This window comes from Trachurus japonicus, unplaced genomic scaffold, assembly GCF_045865225.1.
Source record: "Trachurus japonicus isolate A0001 unplaced genomic scaffold, Traja_1.0 AP030824.1".
NCBI lineage: Eukaryota > Metazoa > Chordata > Actinopteri > Carangiformes > Carangidae > Trachurus > Trachurus japonicus.
In genome coordinates this window covers 35,376-57,500 of record NW_028220957.1, presented here as the reverse complement: position 1 = coordinate 57,500, position 22,125 = coordinate 35,376, and the positions used below count along the sequence as shown (strand labels likewise).

The window sequence follows — 22,125 nt, the reverse complement described above, 5'->3', positions numbered from 1 at the left end:
CAACCGAGGCTCCGGAGCAGCCGTAACGTAGCGCTGAGCCGCTCTTTAGTCTCCACCCTTTAACATGTTTGTTTATTTATTTAGGATTGAACATGAGTCTATAGCCATTAACACGCTCTTCAACTGGAGTTCATGTCTTACATTTTATCTCATCGTGTCGTATTCAAACCGTCCAACCAGAGTGCAGCAGGGATGAGCACGGCCAATCAAACCCCAGACAATCAATGACACGTGTCGACTGCACTTCATGTTATTGGCCACTAGAGGTCCAGCTGGACTTTCTATCTCATAATTATGACTTTTAATCTCATATTTTATTCTTTTATCTCATATTTATCTTCATTTACTTTTACATCTGATCATTTTTACCTGCCATCCCATAATTATCACCATCTCTACTGATTATAACTGATGTGAATGTTTTTCATCGCGCTCTGTTTAATCCAGAGTGTTTTCACATGGATGATGTGAATCTTGAGGCTGCGGTAGTGAACGGTGTCACCATGACGACAGGCTGCTAGTCCAGTTGGTCCCGATGCCTTTAAACACCTCGGTGTTTATTATGGTCTGTTTGGTGGAGGGTTAGGGACCGGTGGTGATTATTATGGTCTGTTCTGTTCGGACCGGTGGTGATTATTATGGTCTGTTCTGTCCGGACCGGTGGTGATTATTATGGTCTGTTCTGTTCAGACCGGTGGTGATTATTATGGTCTGTTTGGTGGAGGGTTAGGGACCGGTGGTGATTATTATGGTCTGTCCCGTCCCTCAGGAACAAGATGGTGGAGTACCTGACGGACTGGGTGATGGGGACGTCCAACCAGGCGGCCGACGACGACATCAAGTGTCTGACCAGGTGAAGCAGCGCCGCCGTCACATGACTCAGCTCAATCAATCAAACTTTATTTATACAGCTCTTCTCCTACATAGACATTAACACAGAGCACCGTCACATGACTCAGTCAATCAAACTTTATTTATACAGCTCTTCTCCTACATAGACATTAACACAGAGCTCCGTCACATGACTCAACTCAGTCAATCAAACTTTATTTATACAGCTGTTCTCCTACATAGACATTAACACAGAGCTCCGTCACATGACTCAACTCAGTCAATCAAACTTTATTTATACAGCTCTTCTCCTACAGAGACATTAACACAGAGCTCTGTCACATGACTCAACTCAGTCAATCAAACTTTATTTATACAGCTCTTCTCCTACATAGACATTAACACAGAGCACCGTCACATGACTCAACTCAGTCAATCAAACTTTATTTATACAGCTCTTCTCCTACATAGACATTAACACAGAGCTCCGTCACATGACTCAACTCAATCAAACTTTATTTATACAGCTCTTCTCCTACATAGACATTAACACAGAGCACCGTCACATGACTCAACTCAATCAAACTTTATTTATACAGCTCTTCTCCTACAGAGACATTAACACAGAGCTCTGTCACATGACTCAACTCAATCAAACTTTATTTATACAGCTCTTCTCCTACAGAGACATTAACACAGAGCTCTGTCACATGACTCAACTCAGTCAAACTTTATTTATACAGCTCTTCTCCTACATAGACATTAACACAAAGCACCGTCACATGACTCAGCTCAGTCAATCAAACTTTATTTATACAGCTCTTCTCCTACATAGACATTAACACAGAGCACCGTCACATGACTCAACTCAGTCAATCAAACTTTATTTATACAGCTCTTCTCCTACATAGACATTAACACAGAGCACCGTCACATGACTCAACTCAGTCAATCAAACTTTATTTATACAGCTCTTCTCCTACATAGACATTAACACAGAGCACCGTCACATGACTCGACTCAGTCAATCAAACTTTATTTATACAGCTCTTCTCCTACAGAGACATTAACACAGAGCTCCGTCACATGACTCGACTCAGTCAATCAAACTTTATTTATACAGCTCTTCTCCTACATAGACATTAACACAGAGCACCGTCACATGACTCAACTCAGTCAATCAAACTTTATTTATACAGCTCTTCTCCTACATAGACATTAACACAGAGCACCGTCACATGACTCGACTCAGTCAATCAAACTTTATTTATACAGCTCTTCTCCTACATAGACATTAACACAGAGCACCGTCACATGACTCAACTCAGTCAATCAAACTTTATTTATACAGCTCTTCTCCTACAGAGACATTAACACAGAGCACCGTCACATGACTCAGCTCAGTCAATCAAACTTTATTTATACAGCTCTTCTCCTACAGAGACATTAACACAGAGCTCCGTCACATGACTCAACTCAGTCAATCAAACTTTATTTATACAGCTCTTCTCCTACATAGACATTAACACAGAGCTCCGTCACATGACTCGACTCAGTCAATCAAACTTTATTTATACAGCTCTTCTCCTACAGAGACATTAACACAGAGCACCGTCACATGACTCGACTCAGTCAATCAAACTTTATTTATACAGCTCTTCTCCTACATAGACATTAACACAGAGCTCCGTCACATGACTCAACTCAGTCAATCAAACTTTATTTATACAGCTCTTCTCCTACAGAGACATTAACACAGAGCTCCGTCACATGACTCAGCTCAGTCAATCAAACTTTATTTATACAGCTCTTCTCCTACATAGACATTAACACAGAGCACCGTCACATGACTCAACTCAGTCAAACTTTATTTATACAGCTCTTCTCCTACATAGACATTAACACAGAGCACCGTCACATGACTCAACTCAGTCAATCAAACTTTATTTATACAGCTCTTCTCCTACATAGACATTAACACAAAGCACCGTCACATGACTCGACTCAGTCAATCAAACTTTATTTATACAGCTCTTCTCCTACATAGACATTAACACAGAGCACCGTCACATGACTCAACTCAGTCAATCAAACTTTATTTATACAGCTCTTCTCCTACATAGACATTAACACAAAGCACCGTCACATGACTCAACTCAATCAAACTTTATTTATACAGCTCTTCTCCTACATAGACATTAACACAGAGCACCGTCACATGACTCAACTCAATCAATCAAACTTTATTTATACAGCTCTTCTCCTACATAGACATTAACACAGAGCTCCGTCACATGACTCAGCTCAGTCAATCAAACTTTATTTATACAGCTCTTCTCCTACATAGACATTAACACAGAGCACCGTCACATGACTCAACTCAATCAATCAAACTTTATTTATACAGCTCTTCTCCTACATAGACATTAACACAGAGCTCCGTCACATGACTCAGCTCAGTCAATCAAACTTTATTTATACAGCTCTTCTCCTACATAGACATTAACACAGAGCACCGTCACATGACTCGACTCAGTCAATCAAACTTTATTTATACAGCTCTTCTCCTACATAGACATTAACACAGAGCACCGTCACATGACTCGACTCAGTCAATCAAACTTTATTTATACAGCTCTTCTCCTACATAGACATTAACACAGAGCTCCGTCACATGACTCAACTCAATCAAACTTTATTTATACAGCTCTTCTCCTACATAGACATTAACACAAAGCACCGTCACATGACTCAACTCAATCAAACTTTATTTATACAGCTCTTCTCCTACATAGACATTAACACAGAGCACCGTCACATGACTCAACTCAATCAAACTTTATTTATACAGCTCTTCTCCTACATAGACATTAACACAGAGCACCGTCACATGACTCAACTCAGTCAAACTTTATTTATACAGCTCTTCTCCTACATAGACATTAACACAGAGCACCGTCACATGACTCAACTCAGTCAATCAAACTTTATTTATACAGCTCTTCTCCTACATAGACATTAACACAGAGCACCGTCACATGACTCAACTCAATCAAACTTTATTTATACAGCTCTTCTCCTACATAGACATTAACACAGAGCTCCGTCACATGACTCAACTCAGTCAATCAAACTTTATTTATACAGCTCTTCTCCTACATAGACATTAACACAGAGCACCGTCACATGACTCAACTCAGTCAATCAAACTTTATTTATACAGCTCTTCTCCTACATAGACATTAACACAGAGCACCGTCACATGACTCAACTCAGTCAATCAAACTTTATTTATACAGCTCTTCTCCTACATAGACATTAACACAGAGCACCGTCACATGACTCAGTCAATCAAACTTTATTTATACAGCTCTTCTCCTACATAGACATTAACACAGAGCACCGTCACATGACTCAACTCAGTCAATCAAACTTTATTTATACAGCTCTTCTCCTACAGAGACATTAACACAAAGCACCGTCACATGACTCAACTCAGTCAATCAAACTTTATTTATACAGCTCTTCTCCTACATAGACATTAACACAGAGCACCGTCACATGACTCAACTCAGTCAATCAAACTTTATTTATACAGCTCTTCTCCTACAGAGACATTAACACAAAGCACCGTCACATGACTCAACTCAGTCAATCAAACTTTATTTATACAGCTCTTCTCCTACATAGACATTAACACAGAGCTCCGTCACATGACTCGACTCAGTCAAACTTTATTTATACAGCTCTTCTCCTACATAGACATTAACACAGAGCTCCGTCACATGACTCGACTCAGTCAAACTTTATTTATACAGCTCTTCTCCTACATAGACATTAACACAGAGCACCGTCACATGACTCAACTCAATCAAACTTTATTTATACAGCTCTTCTCCTACATAGACATTAACACAGAGCACCGTCACATGACTCAACTCAGTCAATCAAACTTTATTTATACAGCTCTTCTCCTACAGAGACATTAACACAGAGCACCGTCACATGACTCAACTCAGTCAATCAAACTTTATTTATACAGCTCTTCTCCTACAGAGACATTAACACAGAGCTCCGTCACATGACTCAACTCAGTCAATCAAACTTTATTTATACAGCTCTTCTCCTACAGAGACATTAACACAGAGCACCGTCACATGACTCGACTCAGTCAATCAAACTTTATTTATACAGCTCTTCTCCTACATAGACATTAACACAGAGCTCCGTCACATGACTCAACTCAGTCAATCAAACTTTATTTATACAGCTCTTCTCCTACATAGACATTAACACAGAGCACCGTCACATGACTCAACTCAGTCAATCAAACTTTATTTATACAGCTCTTCTCCTACATAGACATTAACACAGAGCTCCGTCACATGACTCAACTCAATCAAACTTTATTTATACAGCTCTTCTCCTACAGAGACATTAACACAGAGCACCGTCACATGACTCGACTCAGTCAATCAAACTTTATTTATACAGCTCTTCTCCTACATAGACATTAACACAAAGCACCGTCACATGACTCAACTCAGTCAATCAAACTTTATTTATACAGCTCTTCTCCTACATAGACATTAACACAGAGCACCGTCACATGACTCAACTCAGTCAATCAAACTTTATTTATACAGCTCTTCTCCTACATAGACATTAACACAGAGCTCCGTCACATGACTCAGCTCAGTCAATCAAACTTTATTTATACAGCTCTTCTCCTACATAGACATTAACACAGAGCTCCGTCACATGACTCAACTCAGTCAATCAAACTTTATTTATACAGCTCTTCTCCTACATAGACATTAACACAGAGCACCGTCACATGACTCAACTCAGTCAATCAAACTTTATTTATACAGCTCTTCTCCTACATAGACATTAACACAGAGCACCGTCACATGACTCAACTCAATCAAACTTTATTTATACAGCTCTTCTCCTACATAGACATTAACACAGAGCTCCGTCACATGACTCGACTCAGTCAATCAAACTTTATTTATACAGCTCTTCTCCTACATAGACATTAACACAGAGCACCGTCACATGACTCAACTCAGTCAATCAAACTTTATTTATACAGCTCTTCTCCTACAGAGACATTAACACAAAGCACCGTCACATGACTCAACTCAGTCAATCAAACTTTATTTATACAGCTCTTCTCCTACATAGACATTAACACAGAGCTCCGTCACATGACTCGACTCAGTCAAACTTTATTTATACAGCTCTTCTCCTACATAGACATTAACACAGAGCACCGTCACATGACTCAACTCAGTCAATCAAACTTTATTTATACAGCTCTTCTCCTACAGAGACATTAACACAGAGCACCGTCACATGACTCAACTCAGTCAATCAAACTTTATTTATACAGCTCTTCTCCTACAGAGACATTAACACAGAGCTCCGTCACATGACTCAACTCAGTCAATCAAACTTTATTTATACAGCTCTTCTCCTACAGAGACATTAACACAGAGCTCCGTCACATGACTCAACTCAATCAAACTTTATTTATACAGCTCTTCTCCTACAGAGACATTAACACAGAGCTCCGTCACATGACTCAACTCAGTCAATCAAACTTTATTTATACAGCTCTTCTCCTACATAGACATTAACACAGAGCACCGTCACATGACTCAACTCAGTCAATCAAACTTTATTTATACAGCTCTTCTCCTACATAGACATTAACACAGAGCACCGTCACATGACTCGACTCAGTCAATCAAACTTTATTTATACAGCTCTTCTCCTACATAGACATTAACACAAAGCACCGTCACATGACTCAACTCAGTCAATCAAACTTTATTTATACAGCTCTTCTCCTACATAGACATTAACACAAAGCACCGTCACATGACTCAACTCAGTCAATCAAACTTTATTTATACAGCTCTTCTCCTACATAGACATTAACACAGAGCACCGTGACATGACTCAACTCAGTCAATCAAACTTTATTTATACAGCTCTTCTCCTACATAGACATTAACACAGAGCTCCGTCACATGACTCAGCTCAGTCAATCAAACTTTATTTATACAGCTCTTCTCCTACATAGACATTAACACAGAGCTCCGTCACATGACTCAACTCAGTCAATCAAACTTTATTTATACAGCTCTTCTCCTACATAGACATTAACACAGAGCACCGTCACATGACTCAACTCAGTCAATCAAACTTTATTTATACAGCTCTTCTCCTACATAGACATTAACACAGAGCACCGTCACATGACTCAACTCAATCAAACTTTATTTATACAGCTCTTCTCCTACATAGACATTAACACAGAGCACCGTCACATGACTCAACTCAGTCAATCAAACTTTATTTATACAGCTCTTCTCCTACAGAGACATTAACACAAAGCACCGTCACATGACTCAACTCAGTCAATCAAACTTTATTTATACAGCTCTTCTCCTACATAGACATTAACACAGAGCTCCGTCACATGACTCGACTCAGTCAAACTTTATTTATACAGCTCTTCTCCTACATAGACATTAACACAGAGCACCGTCACATGACTCAACTCAGTCAATCAAACTTTATTTATACAGCTCTTCTCCTACAGAGACATTAACACAGAGCACCGTCACATGACTCAACTCAGTCAATCAAACTTTATTTATACAGCTCTTCTCCTACAGAGACATTAACACAGAGCTCCGTCACATGACTCAGCTCAGTCAATCAAACTTTATTTATACAGCTCTTCTCCTACAGAGACATTAACACAGAGCACCGTCACATGACTCGACTCAGTCAATCAAACTTTATTTATACAGCTCTTCTCCTACATAGACATTAACACAGAGCTCCGTCACATGACTCAACTCAGTCAATCAAACTTTATTTATACAGCTCTTCTCCTACATAGACATTAACACAGAGCTCCGTCACATGACTCAACTCAGTCAATCAAACTTTATTTATACAGCTCTTCTCCTACATAGACATTAACACAGAGCTCCGTCACATGACTCAACTCAGTCAATCAAACTTTATTTATACAGCTCTTCTCCTACATAGACATTAACACAGAGCTCCGTCACATGACTCAACTCAATCAAACTTTATTTATACAGCTCTTCTCCTACAGAGACATTAACACAGAGCACCGTCACATGACTCGACTCAGTCAATCAAACTTTATTTATACAGCTCTTCTCCTACATAGACATTAACACAGAGCTCCGTCACATGACTCAACTCAATCAAACTTTATTTATACAGCTCTTCTCCTACATAGACATTAACACAGAGCTCCGTCACATGACTCAACTCAGTCAATCAAACTTTATTTATACAGCTCTTCTCCTACATAGACATTAACACAAAGCACCGTCACATGACTCAACTCAGTCAATCAAACTTTATTTATACAGCTCTTCTCCTACATAGACATTAACACAAAGCACCGTCACATGACTCAACTCAGTCAATCAAACTTTATTTATACAGCTCTTCTCCTACATAGACATTAACACAGAGCACCGTCACATGACTCAACTCAGTCAATCAAACTTTATTTATACAGCTCTTCTCCTACATAGACATTAACACAGAGCTCCGTCACATGACTCAGCTCAGTCAATCAAACTTTATTTATACAGCTCTTCTCCTACATAGACATTAACACAGAGCTCCGTCACATGACTCAACTCAGTCAATCAAACTTTATTTATACAGCTCTTCTCCTACATAGACATTAACACAGAGCTCTGTCACATGACTCGACTCAGTCAATCAAACTTTATTTATACAGCTCTTCTCCTACATAGACATTAACACAGAGCACCGTCACATGACTCGACTCAGTCAATCAAACTTTATTTATACAGCTCTTCTCCTACATAGACATTAACACAGAGCACCGTCACATGACTCAACTCAGTCAATCAAACTTTATTTATACAGCTCTTCTCCTACATAGACATTAACACAGAGCACCGTGACATGACTCAACTCAGTCAATCAAACTTTATTTATACAGCTCTTCTCCTACATAGACATTAACACAGAGCTCTGTCACATGACTCGACTCAGTCAATCAAACTTTATTTATACAGCTCTTCTCCTACATAGACATTAACACAGAGCTCCGTCACATGACTCAGCTGCTGCTCTGAGAGACAGACAGAGATTGACTGATTGATTTATTCAGATCTCCAGTAGCTATGGCAACGCCAAAGCTATTCTACCTGGGCTCCATACAACATCTTTACTAGGGGTGGGAGAAAAAATCCATTCACATAAATATCGCAATATCTTTTTTGACGATTTTTAAATCAATTTTTTTTTTTTCAAAAATCGATTTAAAAAAACAATTTTTTAAATATTGTGCAATGTGCATTAGTTCGCCTTTTTTCCATCCAGAGAGTCCAGGTTGTGAAAAGGGTTTAAGTCACTTTATAATGGAGTATGTTCATTTCTAGGCTCCTACAGTGTTTGTGTGCAGATAAATGTTAAAAATGCTAAAGACTAAAAATCAGAGAGAGAATCGACAATATCGTAGAATCACAATTTAAATCGAATCGTCATCCAAAAATAATCGTAGAAGAATGGAATCGAGAGAAAAGCGAATCGTCCCAGCTCTAACATATCTACATTCCCTTTTTTTAAACATGTTCACAATTTTACAAGGTAACAAGTTGTTATACACTTTGTACATTATCAATGCTGTTTTATAATCCACCAAGTCCAGACATTGGAAGACCCTTAATTTAATAAATAATTCATTTGATGGTCTCTGTGTGTGTGTGTGTGTGTCTGTGTGTCTCTGTGTGTCTCTGTGTGTGTCTGTGTGTGTGTCTGTGTGTGTCTCTCTCTGTGTGTGTGTGTGTGTGTCTGTGTGTGTCTCTGTGTGTGTCTGTGTGTGTCTCTATGTGTGTCTCTGTGTGTGTGTGTGTCTGTGTGTGTCTCTCTCTGTGTGTGTGTCTCAGGGACCTGGACCAGGCCAGCATGGAGGCCGTGGTGTCTCTCCTGGCTGGACTTCCTCTGCAGCCGGAGGAGGGAGACGGGGTCGAGCTGATGGAGGCCAAGTCCCAACTCTTCCTCAAGTAAACACACACACACACACACACACACACACACACACACACACACACACACACACACACACACACACACACACACACACACAGACACACGATGTTCATAAAATGACATTAAATGTGATGAGAAACCAGATGAAACAGGTTTTATTCTGTATTAGTGAATCAGAGTAGCAGTAGTACTTTGACAGTAACAGTTGTACTAGCGGTACTGTGGCAGTAGTAGTAGTAGTAGTAGTAGTAGTAGTAGTAGTAGTAGTAATAAACTTAAACTCTAGTTGGAAAAGTGTTTTAGAACACAAAGAAAACCAAAGAATGCAACAACAGGCAGCACGTGTGTGATAAAGAGACAACAACATGAAATGAGCTAAAGGAGCATTTCAATAAAACTGAGTGAAAGATACAAACCTGAAGCTGCACAAAACTGCATTTATAAAATAAAAATATGTTTTTAAAAGCCAATATACAATATTCTATATTTTCATTAGTTAGTGTGAATGTAAAGTGAAGCTTCCTGTGTGTATTGGACAGAAAACCATCACTAGTTAACTTACCCACAGGTTTTTAGAGGTTTACCACCGGCTGGTTAAATTATTTCTAGGAGATAAATGTTGGTCTCAGTGATGAAATCTAACAGCTGTATCAGTAGCATTAGTTAGTGTGAATGTAAAGTGAAGCTTCCTGTGTGTATTGGACAGAAGAGCAGCGCTGCCTCGGGGCTCTGGAGCCTACGGACACAAACCACCACATTTACATCAACAAATACATGTTTTACTATCAACACATCAGTCTGCAGTAAGGTTTATTTTATTAAACTATAGTTACAGTACACGGCAAAGATACTTCACTACCGTCTGTGGTTACGGTTAGACGTCAGGGGAGCATTGCATTGTGGGAGACAGTACAATGTAGACTGGACAGATACTGGAGAGATTTAAGAATCAGTACGACATCCGGGAACTTTTCACATACTGCAGATTTAGCTTTTGTTTGCATACTGCATACTGCATTTTGGCCAGATCAGTACGTACTAGCAGTATAGCAGTATAGTATGCGGTTTAGAATACAGCCTCCTTCTTCTTAAATATCTCCAGTATCTGACCAGTCTACATCGTGTACTGTATCCCACAATGCAATGCTCCCTGACGTCTAACCGTAACCACAGACGGTTTAGAGTAGTGAAGTATCTTTGCCGTGTACTGTAACTATAGTTTAATAAAATAAAGCTTACTGCAGACTGATGTGTTGATAGTAAAACATGTATGTATTGATGTAAATGTGGTGGTTTGTGTCCGTAGGCTCCAGAGCCCCGAGGCAGCGCTGCTCTTCTGTCCAATACACACAGGAAGCTTCACTTTACATTCAGACTAACTAATGCTACTGATACAGCTGTTAGATTTCATCACTGAGACCAACATTTATCTCCTAGAAATAATGTAACCAGCCGGTGGTAAACCTCTAAAAACCTGCGGGTAAGTTAATTAGCGATGGTTTTCTCCCCCGGGATGAGGACGGAGGTTGGCCGGCCGAGCAGCTCTGCAGACCGGCTGCTGTCTCTGTGACGTCCCGGTCGCTGCAGAGCTTCACTTCTCTGAAAAACATCGGAGCAAACTTCTAAACAGCCGTCGTTTGGATCAACTGGCCGTAGATTTGGGATCTAAACAGTTACTTTCTCTCATGAAAACATATTAAAACTTAATAAAGTTACATAATAACAGCGCTAGAGCGGGAAATAAAACAGCTTTTAGCCTGTTTTACAGCTACCGCTACCGGTTGCTGTGAAATGCATTCTGGGAAACTTGTATACTGTTACTGCGGTGTGTGAAGCTGGGGAATTTTGGAAATATTCCAAATTGGAAACTTTCAATGGGAATTATGGGAATTTATGGGAATTATTGGGAATTAACTGGAAATTAGGGTTAATTAAACAACCTGTATCATATCCAAATGCAAAACAATAAAAAACATGAACAGCATAGATATTCAAGTGTAATTGCATTGTTTTAGCCAAGATTATGCTACAATATATTTTCCCCAACTATATTTAAATTTCCTGTTAAGGGCCAACCATCAATTTTGTAAATTTCAGATTTATTCCCGTTTACACTGCAAAACCCCAAATCATTCCAAGAATATTTGTCTTATTTCTTGTCAAAATGTCTCATTTCTAGTCAAAACTAATCTCTTTCCACTTAAAATAAGACTCATCACCTAAAAATCAACTTGTTTTTAGATCATTTTCACTTGTTTCAAACTAATTTTCACTTGAAATAAGTAGAAAAATCTGCCAGTGAAAGTAAGTTTTTTGTGTTTGTAATAAGAAAGAAAAACTTGCTCCACTATCAGATTTTTCTACTTATTTCAAGTGAAAATCAGCTTGAAAGAAGTAAAAAGTGTCTAAAAACAAGCTGCTTTTTAATGTGATGAGTCTGATTTTAAGTAGAATGAGATTAGTTTCGACTGGATATAAGGCAAATGTTCACGGTAAGAGTTTGATGAGTTTTTGCAGTGTATCCCCATGTAAAGTTTCCAACTTTTGAAAATTCCTTGGGATTGTGTAACCGTAGTGACGGCACTGCTCTGTGTTGCATTGTGGGTAGTGACGGTGCTCTGTGTGTTGCATTGTGGGTAGTGACGGCGCTCTGTGTTGCAGGTACTTCACGCTGTTCATGAACCTGCTGAACGACTGCAGCGAGGTGGAGGACGACGGGCAGCCGGTCGGCGGCCGTAAGCGCGGCATGTCGCGCCGCCTCGCCTCGCTGCGCCACTGCACCGTGCTCGCCATGTCCAACCTGCTCAACGCCAACGTGGACAGCGGCCTCATGCACTCCATCGGTAAGTGGTGTCGTCTATGTCAGTGCTTCTCAACCTTTTCTACATCAACGACCCCGAAACTGACACAAATTAGACCACGGACCCATTGGACCAAATCTAAATAAGTGTTAAGTAAACACCAGAAATACACAAATATTTGTTCTGAGACTGAAGAACATTACTTTTTTATACTTTTAAATTAGGGCCAATGGCGTGAATTTTTGGAAATATTAGAGAGAAATTTCTGGAAAAAAGTGGTTCAATTTCTCCAAAAACATTTAAACATTTCTAGGACGAAATGGTAAAAATTAAAGAAAAAGAAAAAAAAAGTAAAAAATGTATAGAAAAAAGGGGTAAAATTTCTAAAACAAAAAAGTGTAAAAAAAAAAAAAATCTAGAAAAAGTGGTAAAATTAAAAAAAAAAAAAAAAAACTTCTTGGAAAGAAGTGGTAACATTTCTTGTTAAAAAATGTTCAAAATAAAAATAAAAAAGCAAAAATTTTCTAGAAAAAAGCGGTACAATTTCTAAAACAAAAAGTTAAAAAAAGAAATCTAGAAAAAGTGGTAAAGTTTCAAGAAAAAATTGGGGACCCCCTTCAAATCTCTCAAGGACCCGTTGGGGTCCCCGGACCCCAGGTTGAGAACCACTGGTCTCTGTGATACTCGGGTTTACTCAGTATTATAATACTACAGTTTACCCAGTACAACAAATCTATCTAACTAAAGTAATGTCAGTGGTTCTCAGAGTGGGAGGGTTGACAAGGTTCAAGGGTCCACAACTTTTTATTCACATTTTACCACTTTTTACTAGAATTTTTTCACTTTTTTTTCAGAAATGTTATCACTTTTTTAATTATTGTTTGACTTTTTTTCTTTTCTTTTTTTTTTTTTTTTAGAAATTTTACCACTTTTCCTAGATTTCTTTGGAGAAATTTTACCAGTTTCTTCTCAATTTTTCTTTTTTTACTTGTTATTATTTTTTTCAAGTAATTTGATCCCTTTTTGTTTTATTGTTTGCCACTTTTATTTGAGAAAGAAATTTTACCACATTTTTCTACAATTTTTTGTGAAATCTTACCACTTTTTTGCTTTTTCTAGAATTCTTTTGAGAAATTTTACCAGTTTTTTTCTCAATTTTTTAAAAAACTTTTTATTTTATTTTATTTTTATAGAAATTTTACCACTTTTTTGTTTATTTTATTGTAATCTTACCACTTTTTCTGCAGGTCTGGGCTACCACAAGGACCTGCAGACCAGAGCCACCTTCATGGAGGTGCTCACCAAGATCCTGCAGCAAGGGACCGAGTTCGATACCCTGGCCGAGACGGTGCTGGCGGACCGCTTCGAGCGGCTGGTGGAGCTCGTCACCATGATGGGCGACCAGGGAGAGCTGCCCATCGCCATGGCGCTGGCCAACGTGGTGCCGGGGTCGCAGTGGGTGAGGACTCGAACAGGCGTGTGTGTGTTGTCACGGGACCGTGTGTGTGACTTTTCCTCTGGTGGTAGGACTTTTCCTCTGGTAGTGAGGACTTTTCCTCTGGTAGTAAGACTTTTCCTCTGGTAGTGAGGACTTTTCCTCTGGTAGTAAGACTTTTCCTCTGGTAGTGAGGACTTTTCCTCTGGTGGTAAGGACTTTTCCTCTGGTATTAAGGACTTTTCCTCTGGTGGTAAGGACTTTTCCTCTGGTAGTGAGGACTTTTCCTCTGGTAGTGAGGACTTTTCCTCTGGTAGTAAGGACTTTTCCTCTGGTAGTAAGGACTTTTCCTGTGGTAATAAGGACTTTTCCTCTGGTAATAAGGACTTTTCCTCTGGTGGTAAGGACTTTTCCTCTGGTAGTGAGGACTTTTCCTCTGGTAGTGAGGACTTTTCCTCTGGTGGTAAGACTTTTCCTCTGGTAGTGAGGACTTTTCCTCTGGTGGTAAGGACTTTTCCTCTGGTAGTAAGGACTTTTCCTCTGGTATTAAGGACTTTTCCTCTGGTAGTAAGACTTTTCCTCTGGTAGTGAGGACTTTTCCTCTGGTGGTAAGGACTTTTCCTCTGGTATTAAGGACTTTTCCTCTGGTGGTAAGGACTTTTCCTCTGGTAGTGAGGACTTTTCCTCTGGTAGTGAGGACTTTTCCTCTGGTATTAAGGACTTACTGGTAGTAAGACTTTTCCTGTGGTATTAAGGACTTACTGGTAGTAAGGACTTTTCCTCTGGTAATAAGGACTTTTCCTCTGGTAATAAGGACTTTTCCTCTGGTGGTAGGACTTTTCCTCTGGTAGTAAGGACTTTTCCTCTGGTAGTAAGGACTTTTCCTCTGGTATTAAGGACTTTTCCTCTGGTGGTGAGGACTTTTCCTCTGGTAGTAAGGACTTTTCCTCTGGTATTAAGGACTTTTCCTCTGGTATTAAGGACTTTTCCTCTGGTAGTGAGGACTTTTCCTCTGGTGGTGAGGACTTTTCCTCTGGTGGTGAGGACTTTTCCTCTGGTGGTGAGGACTTTTCCTCTGGTGGTGAGGACTTTTCCTCTGGTATTAAGGACTTTTCCTCTGGTAGTGAGGACTTTTCCTCTGGTGGTAAGGACTTTTCCTCTGGTGGTGAGGACTTTTCCTCTGGTAGTAAGGACTTTTCCTGTGGCAGTAAGGACTTTTCCTCTGGTAGTGAGGACTTTTCCTCTGGTAGTAAGGACTTTTCCTCTGGTAATAAGGACTTTTCCTCTGGTGGTAAGGACTTTTCCTCTGGTGGTAAGGACTTTTCCTCTGGTAGGAAGGACTTTTCCTCTGGTAGTAAGGACTTTTCCTCTGGTAGTGAGGACTTTTCCTCTGGTGGTGAGGACTTTTCCTCTGGTAGTAGGACTTTTCCTCTGGTGGTGAGGACTTTTCCTCTGTTAGTAAGGACTTTTCCTCTGGTATTAAGACTTTTCCTCTGGTAGTAAGGACTTTTCCTCTGGTAGTAAGACTTTTCCTGTGGTATTAAGGACTTACTGGTAGGAAGGACTTTTCCTCTGGTAGTAAGGACTTTTCCTGTGGTGATAAGGACTTTTCCTCTGGTAGTGAGGACTTTTCCTCTGGTATTAAGGACTTTTCCTCTGGTAGTGAGGACTTTTCCTCTGGTAGTAAGGACTTTTCCTGTGGCAGTAAGGACTTTTCCTCTGGTAGTAAGGACTTTTCCTGTGGTGGTAAGGACTTTTCCTCTGGTATTAAGGACTTTTCCTCTGGTGGTGAGGACTTTTCCTCTGGTAGTAAGGACTTTTCCTCTGGTATTAAGGACTTTTCCTCTGGTATTAAGGACTTTTCCTCTGGTAGTGAGGACTTTTCCTCTGGTGGTGAGGACTTTTCCTCTGGTGGTGAGGACTTTTCCTCTGGTGGTGAGGACTTTTCCTCTGGTGGTGAGGACTTTTCCTCTGGTATTAAGGACTTTTCCTCTGGTAGTGAGGACTTTTCCTCTGGTGGTAAGGACTTTTCCTCTGGTGGTGAGGACTTTTCCTCTGGTAGTAAGGACTTTTCCTGTGGCAGTAAGGACTTTTCCTCTGGTAGTGAGGACTTTTCCTCTGGTAGTAAGGACTTTTCCTCTGGTAATAAGGACTTTTCCTCTGGTGGTAAGGACTTTTCCTCTGGTGGTAAGGACTTTTCCTCTGGTAGTAAGGACTTTTCCTCTGTTGGTAAGGACTTTTCCTCTGGTAGTGAGGACTTTTCCTCTGGTGTTGAGGACTTTTCCTCTGGTAGTAAGGACTTTTCCTCTGGTAATAAGGACTTTTCCTCTGGTGGTAAGGACTTTTCCTCTGGTGGTAAGGACTTTTCCTCTGGTAGTAAGGACTTTTCCTCTGTTGGTAAGGACTTTTCCTCTGGTAGTGAGGACTTTTCCTCTGGTGTTGAGGACTTTTCCTCTGGTATTAAGACTTTTCCTCTGGTAGTAAGGACTTTTCCTCTGGTAGTAAGACTTTTCCTGTGGTATTAAGGACTTACTGGTAGGAAGGACTTTTCCTCTGGTAGTAAGGACTTTTCCTGTGGTGATAAGGACTTTTCCTCTGGTAGTGAGGACTTTTCCTCTGGTATTAAGGACTTTTCCTCTGGTAGTGAGGACTTTTCCTCTGGTAGTAAGGACTTTTCCTGTGGCAGTAAGGACTTTTCCTCTGGTAGTAAGGACTTTTCCTGTGGTGGTAAGGACTTTTCCTCTGGTAGTGAGGACTTTTCCTCTGGTAGTGAGGACTTTTCCTCTGGTAGTGAGGACTTTTCCTCTGGTATTAAGGACTTTTCCTGTGGTGATAAGGACTTTTCCTGTGGTGATAAGGACTTTTCTTCTGGTTGTAAGGACTTTTCCTCTGGTAGTAAGGACTTTTCCTGTGGTGGTAAGGACTTTTACTGTGGTGGTAAGGACTTTTCCTCTGGTAGTAAGGACTTTTCCTCTGGTAGTAAGGACTTTTACTGTGGTGGTAAGGACTTTTCCTCTGGTAGTAAGGACTTTTCCTCTGGTAGTGAGGACTTTTCCTCTGGTAGTAAGGACTTTTACTGTGGTGGTAAGGACTTTTCCTCTGGTAGTAAGGACTTTTACTGTGGTGGTAAGGACTTTTCCTCTGGTAGTAAGGACTTTTCCTCTGGTAGTGAGGACTTTTCCTCTGGTAGTAAGGATTTTCCTGTGGTAGTGAGGACTTTACCTCTGGTGGTAAGGACTTTCCTGTGGTAGTGAGGACTTTACCTCTGGTGTGTGTGTCTGAGGCGTTTCCCGTCCGTGTGTCTGAGGCGTTTCCCGTCCGTGTGTGTGTCCCTGTCCAGGACGAGCTGGCCCGGGTGCTGGTGACCCTGTTCGATTCCCGGCACCTGCTGTACCAGCTGCTGTGGAACATGTTCTCCAAGGAGGTGGAGCTGGCCGACTCCATGCAGACGCTGTTCAGAGGAAACAGTCTGGCCAGCAAGATCATGACCTTCTGCTTCAAGGTATGAGATAACACTGTCCTCCTGTCCTCACCTGTCTCACCTGTCCTCACCTGTCTCACCTGTCCTCACCTGTCTCACCTGTCCTCACCTGTCCTCACCTGTCCTCACCTGTCTCACCTGTCCTCAACTGTCTCACCTGTCTCACCTGTCCTCGCCTGTCCTCACCTGTCTCACCTGTCCTCACCTGTCTCACCTGTCTCACCTGTCCTCTGTCCAGCGGTGTCGTGTAGCCAGCCTTTGATGGAAATGTGAGAGCAGTGTAACATTAAACTAGGGATTTCAAATGTTGAATCAAAGAGGAACTATGCAAGTCCGCTGCTTTTCCGCTGTTTTGCTAGCAGTCCCTGGCCATGTGCATCTGTTTACAACGAAGCTGAAAAATCACTACATGGAGCTGGTGAAATAAGTGTGTTGAAGTGCATCCACCTTGTTGTTCCACATCGTTAGCCAAGATAATGTTTCTGAAACTCAGTTTACCAACTTTTCGGTCCCCAGCACTAGTGTTAGTGCCCAAAATAACTGATTTGAGGGCATCCCCCCTAAAAACTACGCGCACAATAGGACATTCACGTCACTGTGCCCCCTCCAATTTTTGCGTTGCATGACACCCCTGTCTCGATCCTCACCTGTCTCACCTGTCTCACCTGTCCCCTGACCTGGTGTCCTGTGATGTGGTTGCAGGTGTATGGAGCAGCGTACCTGCAGAAGCTGCTGGAGCCGCTGTTAAGAGGCGTCATCACCACACCTGAACACATCAGCTTCGAGGTGGACCCCACCAGGTGAACACACACACCGAGACACAAACACTAGGGGTGGGAGAAAAAATTGATTCACATAAATATCGCGATATCTTTTTTGACGATTTTTAAATCGATTTTTTTTTTCACCTGAGCTGGGATGTTCAGAGGTTATAGAACATGACTCAATAGTTAAAGGACATGATACTCAATCGTTTCTATTCCACTCAGAGGTCAAGGCTGTTGAGTGTTACCTAGACTTGTAGTCAAGACCGCCTGAACCGAGACCAAGACACTACCAAGACCAGACAGTATCAAGACCAAGACAAAACCAAGACCAGAGAGTATCAAGACCAAGACCAAGACCAGAGAGTATCAAGACCAAGACCAGAGAGTATCAAGACCAAGACCAGACCAAGACCAGAGAGTATCAAGACCAAGACAAGACCAAGACCAAGACCAGAGAGTATCAAGACCAAGACACTACCAAGACCAGAGAGTATCAAGACCAAGACACTACCAAGACCAAGACACTACCAAGACCAGAGAGTATCAAGACCAAGATCAGAGAGTATCAAGACCAAGACAAGACCAAGACCAAGACCAAGACCAAGACCAAGACCAGAGAGTATCAAGACCAAGACCAAGACCAGAGAGTATCAAGACCAAGACCAAGACCAGAGAGTATCAAGACCAAGACAAGACCAAGACCAGAGAGTATCAAGACCAAGACACTACCAAGACCAGAGAGTATCAAGACCAAGACAAGACCAAGATCAGAGAGTATCAAGACCAAGACAAGACCAAGACCAAGACCAAGACCAGAGAGTATCAAGACCAAGACCAAGACCAGACAGTATCAAGACCAAGACAAGACCAAGACCAGAGAGTATCAAGACCAAGACCAAGACCAGAGAGTATCAAGACCAAGACAAGACCAAGACCAGACCAAGACCAGAGAGTATCAAGACCAAGACAAGACCAAGACCAGAGAGTATCAAGACCAAGACAAGGCCAAGACCAAGACCAGAGAGTATCAAGACCAAGACAAGACCAAGACCAGAGAGTATCAAGACCAAGACCAAGACCAGAGAGTATCAAGACCAAGACCAGAGAGTATCAAGACCAAGACAAGACCAAGACCAGAGAGTATCAAGACCAAGACCAGAGAGTATCAAGACCAAGACAAGGCCAAGACCAAGACCAGAGAGTATCAAGACCAAGACAAGACCAAGACCAGAGAGTATCAAGACCAAGACCAAGACCAGAGAGTATCAAGACCAAGACAAGACCAAGACCAAGACAAGATCAAGACCAGAGAGTATCAAGACCAAGACCAAGACCAGAGAGTATCAAGACCAAGACCAAGACCAGAGAGTATCAAGACCAAGACCAGAGAGTATCAAGACCAAGACAAGACCAAGACCAAGACAAGATCAAGACCAGAGAGTATCAAGACCAAGACCAAGACCAGAGAGTATCAAGACCAAGACCAAGACCAAGACCAAGACCAAGACCAGAGAGTATCAAGACCAAGACAAGGCCAAGACCAAGACCAGAGAGTATCAAGACCAAGACAAGACTAAGACCAAGACAAGATCAAGACCAGAGAGTATCAAGACCAAGACCAGAGAGTATCAAGACCAGAGAGTATCAAGACCAAGACAAGACCAAGACCAAGACCAGAGAGTATCAAGACCAAGACCAGAGAGTATCAAGACCAAGACAAGACCAAGACCAAGACCAGAGAGTATCAAGACCAAGACCAAGACCAAGACCAGAGAGTATCAAGACCAAGACCAAGACAGACCAAGTCAAGACTAAGACCAGTTGAGCTCAAGACCGAGACCGAGAACGAGACCAAAAACCCAACTATTTACACCATATTTTGCTATTCCACATGAGTTGTAGAACGCGAGAGGACGAGCTCCAACATGTCTGTCACAAAATGCATTTTTGGTCCCACTTGAAGGGGGCGCATAAATAATGATATTCAAAATAAAAAGCACGCCTGTCTGGACGTTGTAGGCTACAAATCCCTTCGAGACCGTTCTGCCAGTCCCAGACATTACGAGACCGAGAGACACGAGACCGAGACAAGACAAAGACCACAAAAAAGTCCGGTCTCAAGAACTACAAGTCTAGTGTTACCCAGTGAAACCTACCATGTAACTGAGTAGCTAAGTACCTAACAGGAGTGTGGCCGTGTCTTCTCAGGCTGGAGCAGAGCGAGAACCTGGAGGAGAACCAGAGGAACCTGCTGCAGATCACCGAGAGGTTCTTCCAGGCCATCATCGGCTCGTCCAGCGAGTTCCCGCCGCAGCTCCGCAGCGTCTGCCACTGCCTCTACCAGGTAAGGCCCCGCCGCCCCAACATGGCCGCCAGCCGCCCCAACATGGCCGCCAGCTGCTCACCTGTGTGTTCACCTGTGTGTTCACCTGTGTGTCACTCTGCTCTGTCTTCACCTGAGACTCTAAACCGGGTGTTCGTTCGTAGGTTTTGCCATTATCACAGTTCATCACTTGACCGTCCAATCAGCTGATGGCGTTTTCCCAGTAGCCAATCACACGATCAGAACATTTTAATTGACCTATAATGGCTAAGCCCCGCCCCCCTCCACTCCACGCACTCGGACAAACAGTCAACATTCGGTGACAGTTGCTATGGCAGCTAATTTCTGTTAGCCTGTCTATGGAGTTTTACATTATACGTTAGCATTAAGCTAGCAGACTTTATGCTTAGTTGTGATGCTGGCTAACATCTAAACATCTCTGACAATATGTTGCCTCAAATATGTTGTTGACTTAACTTAGAACAGATGTAGACATCCTTGTTAAGTTTATCCACGTTTAGTTGGTGTTGTGGTCTACTGCATAACTTTATCCAGAGCAGACACTTCTCTCGGTTGAGATGTGGCTTGGGAAAAGGTAAAAAAATCCCCCCCGTGGCCCCCAGCCTCTCAGGATACCTAGTGTCAGAGTTGCATGTACCCCATGAACACCGTTTGACCATTTTAAACTTAAAATGTCAAGAAAAAACATATAAAAACAAATGAAAACTGACTAACTGCAATGCATTTCAATGGACGTGGAAGCAGAGAATGTCCCAGTGTATGGGCTAGCTATGCGCACTGTGATTGGCTCATCGCGTTTGGGGGCGTGGCTTAGCCATAGGTCAATTAAGAGGACGAGGAGGATGAAGACGATGAGGTCGACCCAGACAGGAAGTGTCTGTCTGTGGTCACAGTGGGACAGTGACATCATCAGGTCACATGTCCACACCAGGTGAAACTGAGTCTCACTGACGATGGCAAAACTAGTGAACCGAGGCTCTGCTTTTGTTGCTAGGTAACACTGAGACTGACAGGCTGTGATCACACCTAATCAATGACCTCGTCCAATCACGAGCTCCGAAGCTTTTCACCAGAGGGAGAGAGAGAGAGAGAGAGAGAGAGTGCTGATGAATGACCGGTAGCAAAGATGGACGACGTTTCCATCATCATCATCAATCTCCAAACATAGAAGGTCACTGAGCCCCACCCACCTCGCTCAATAAACCCCGCCCCCTTATCTCACTGAGCCCCGCCCACCTAGCTCAAATCAAAATCAAAATCTAAGCAGCCTTAACGAAGCAGCGTTAGTGAAGCAGCGCTAATGAAGCAGCGTTAGTGAAGCAGCGTCAATGAAGCAGCGTTAGTGAAGCAGCGTCAATGAAGCAGCGTTAATGAAG

At 41.8% G+C, this 22,125-nt stretch overlaps 1 protein-coding gene across 1 annotated transcript in view; it reads left to right on the top strand.

The window, feature by feature from the left end:
- Positions 1 to 22,125, top strand: part of nf1a (neurofibromin 1a) — an 85,307-nt gene that overhangs the window by 46,258 nt on the left and 16,924 nt on the right. The window contains exons 23-29 of the mRNA XM_085772742.1: positions 770 to 853; positions 9,819 to 9,935; positions 12,583 to 12,764; positions 13,970 to 14,181; positions 17,498 to 17,659; positions 18,341 to 18,438; positions 20,614 to 20,749. Of these exons, the coding sequence (XP_085628868.1) occupies positions 770 to 853; positions 9,819 to 9,935; positions 12,583 to 12,764; positions 13,970 to 14,181; positions 17,498 to 17,659; positions 18,341 to 18,438; positions 20,614 to 20,749 (991 nt within the window). The remainder of the gene's footprint in view (positions 1 to 769; positions 854 to 9,818; positions 9,936 to 12,582; positions 12,765 to 13,969; positions 14,182 to 17,497; positions 17,660 to 18,340; positions 18,439 to 20,613; positions 20,750 to 22,125) is intronic.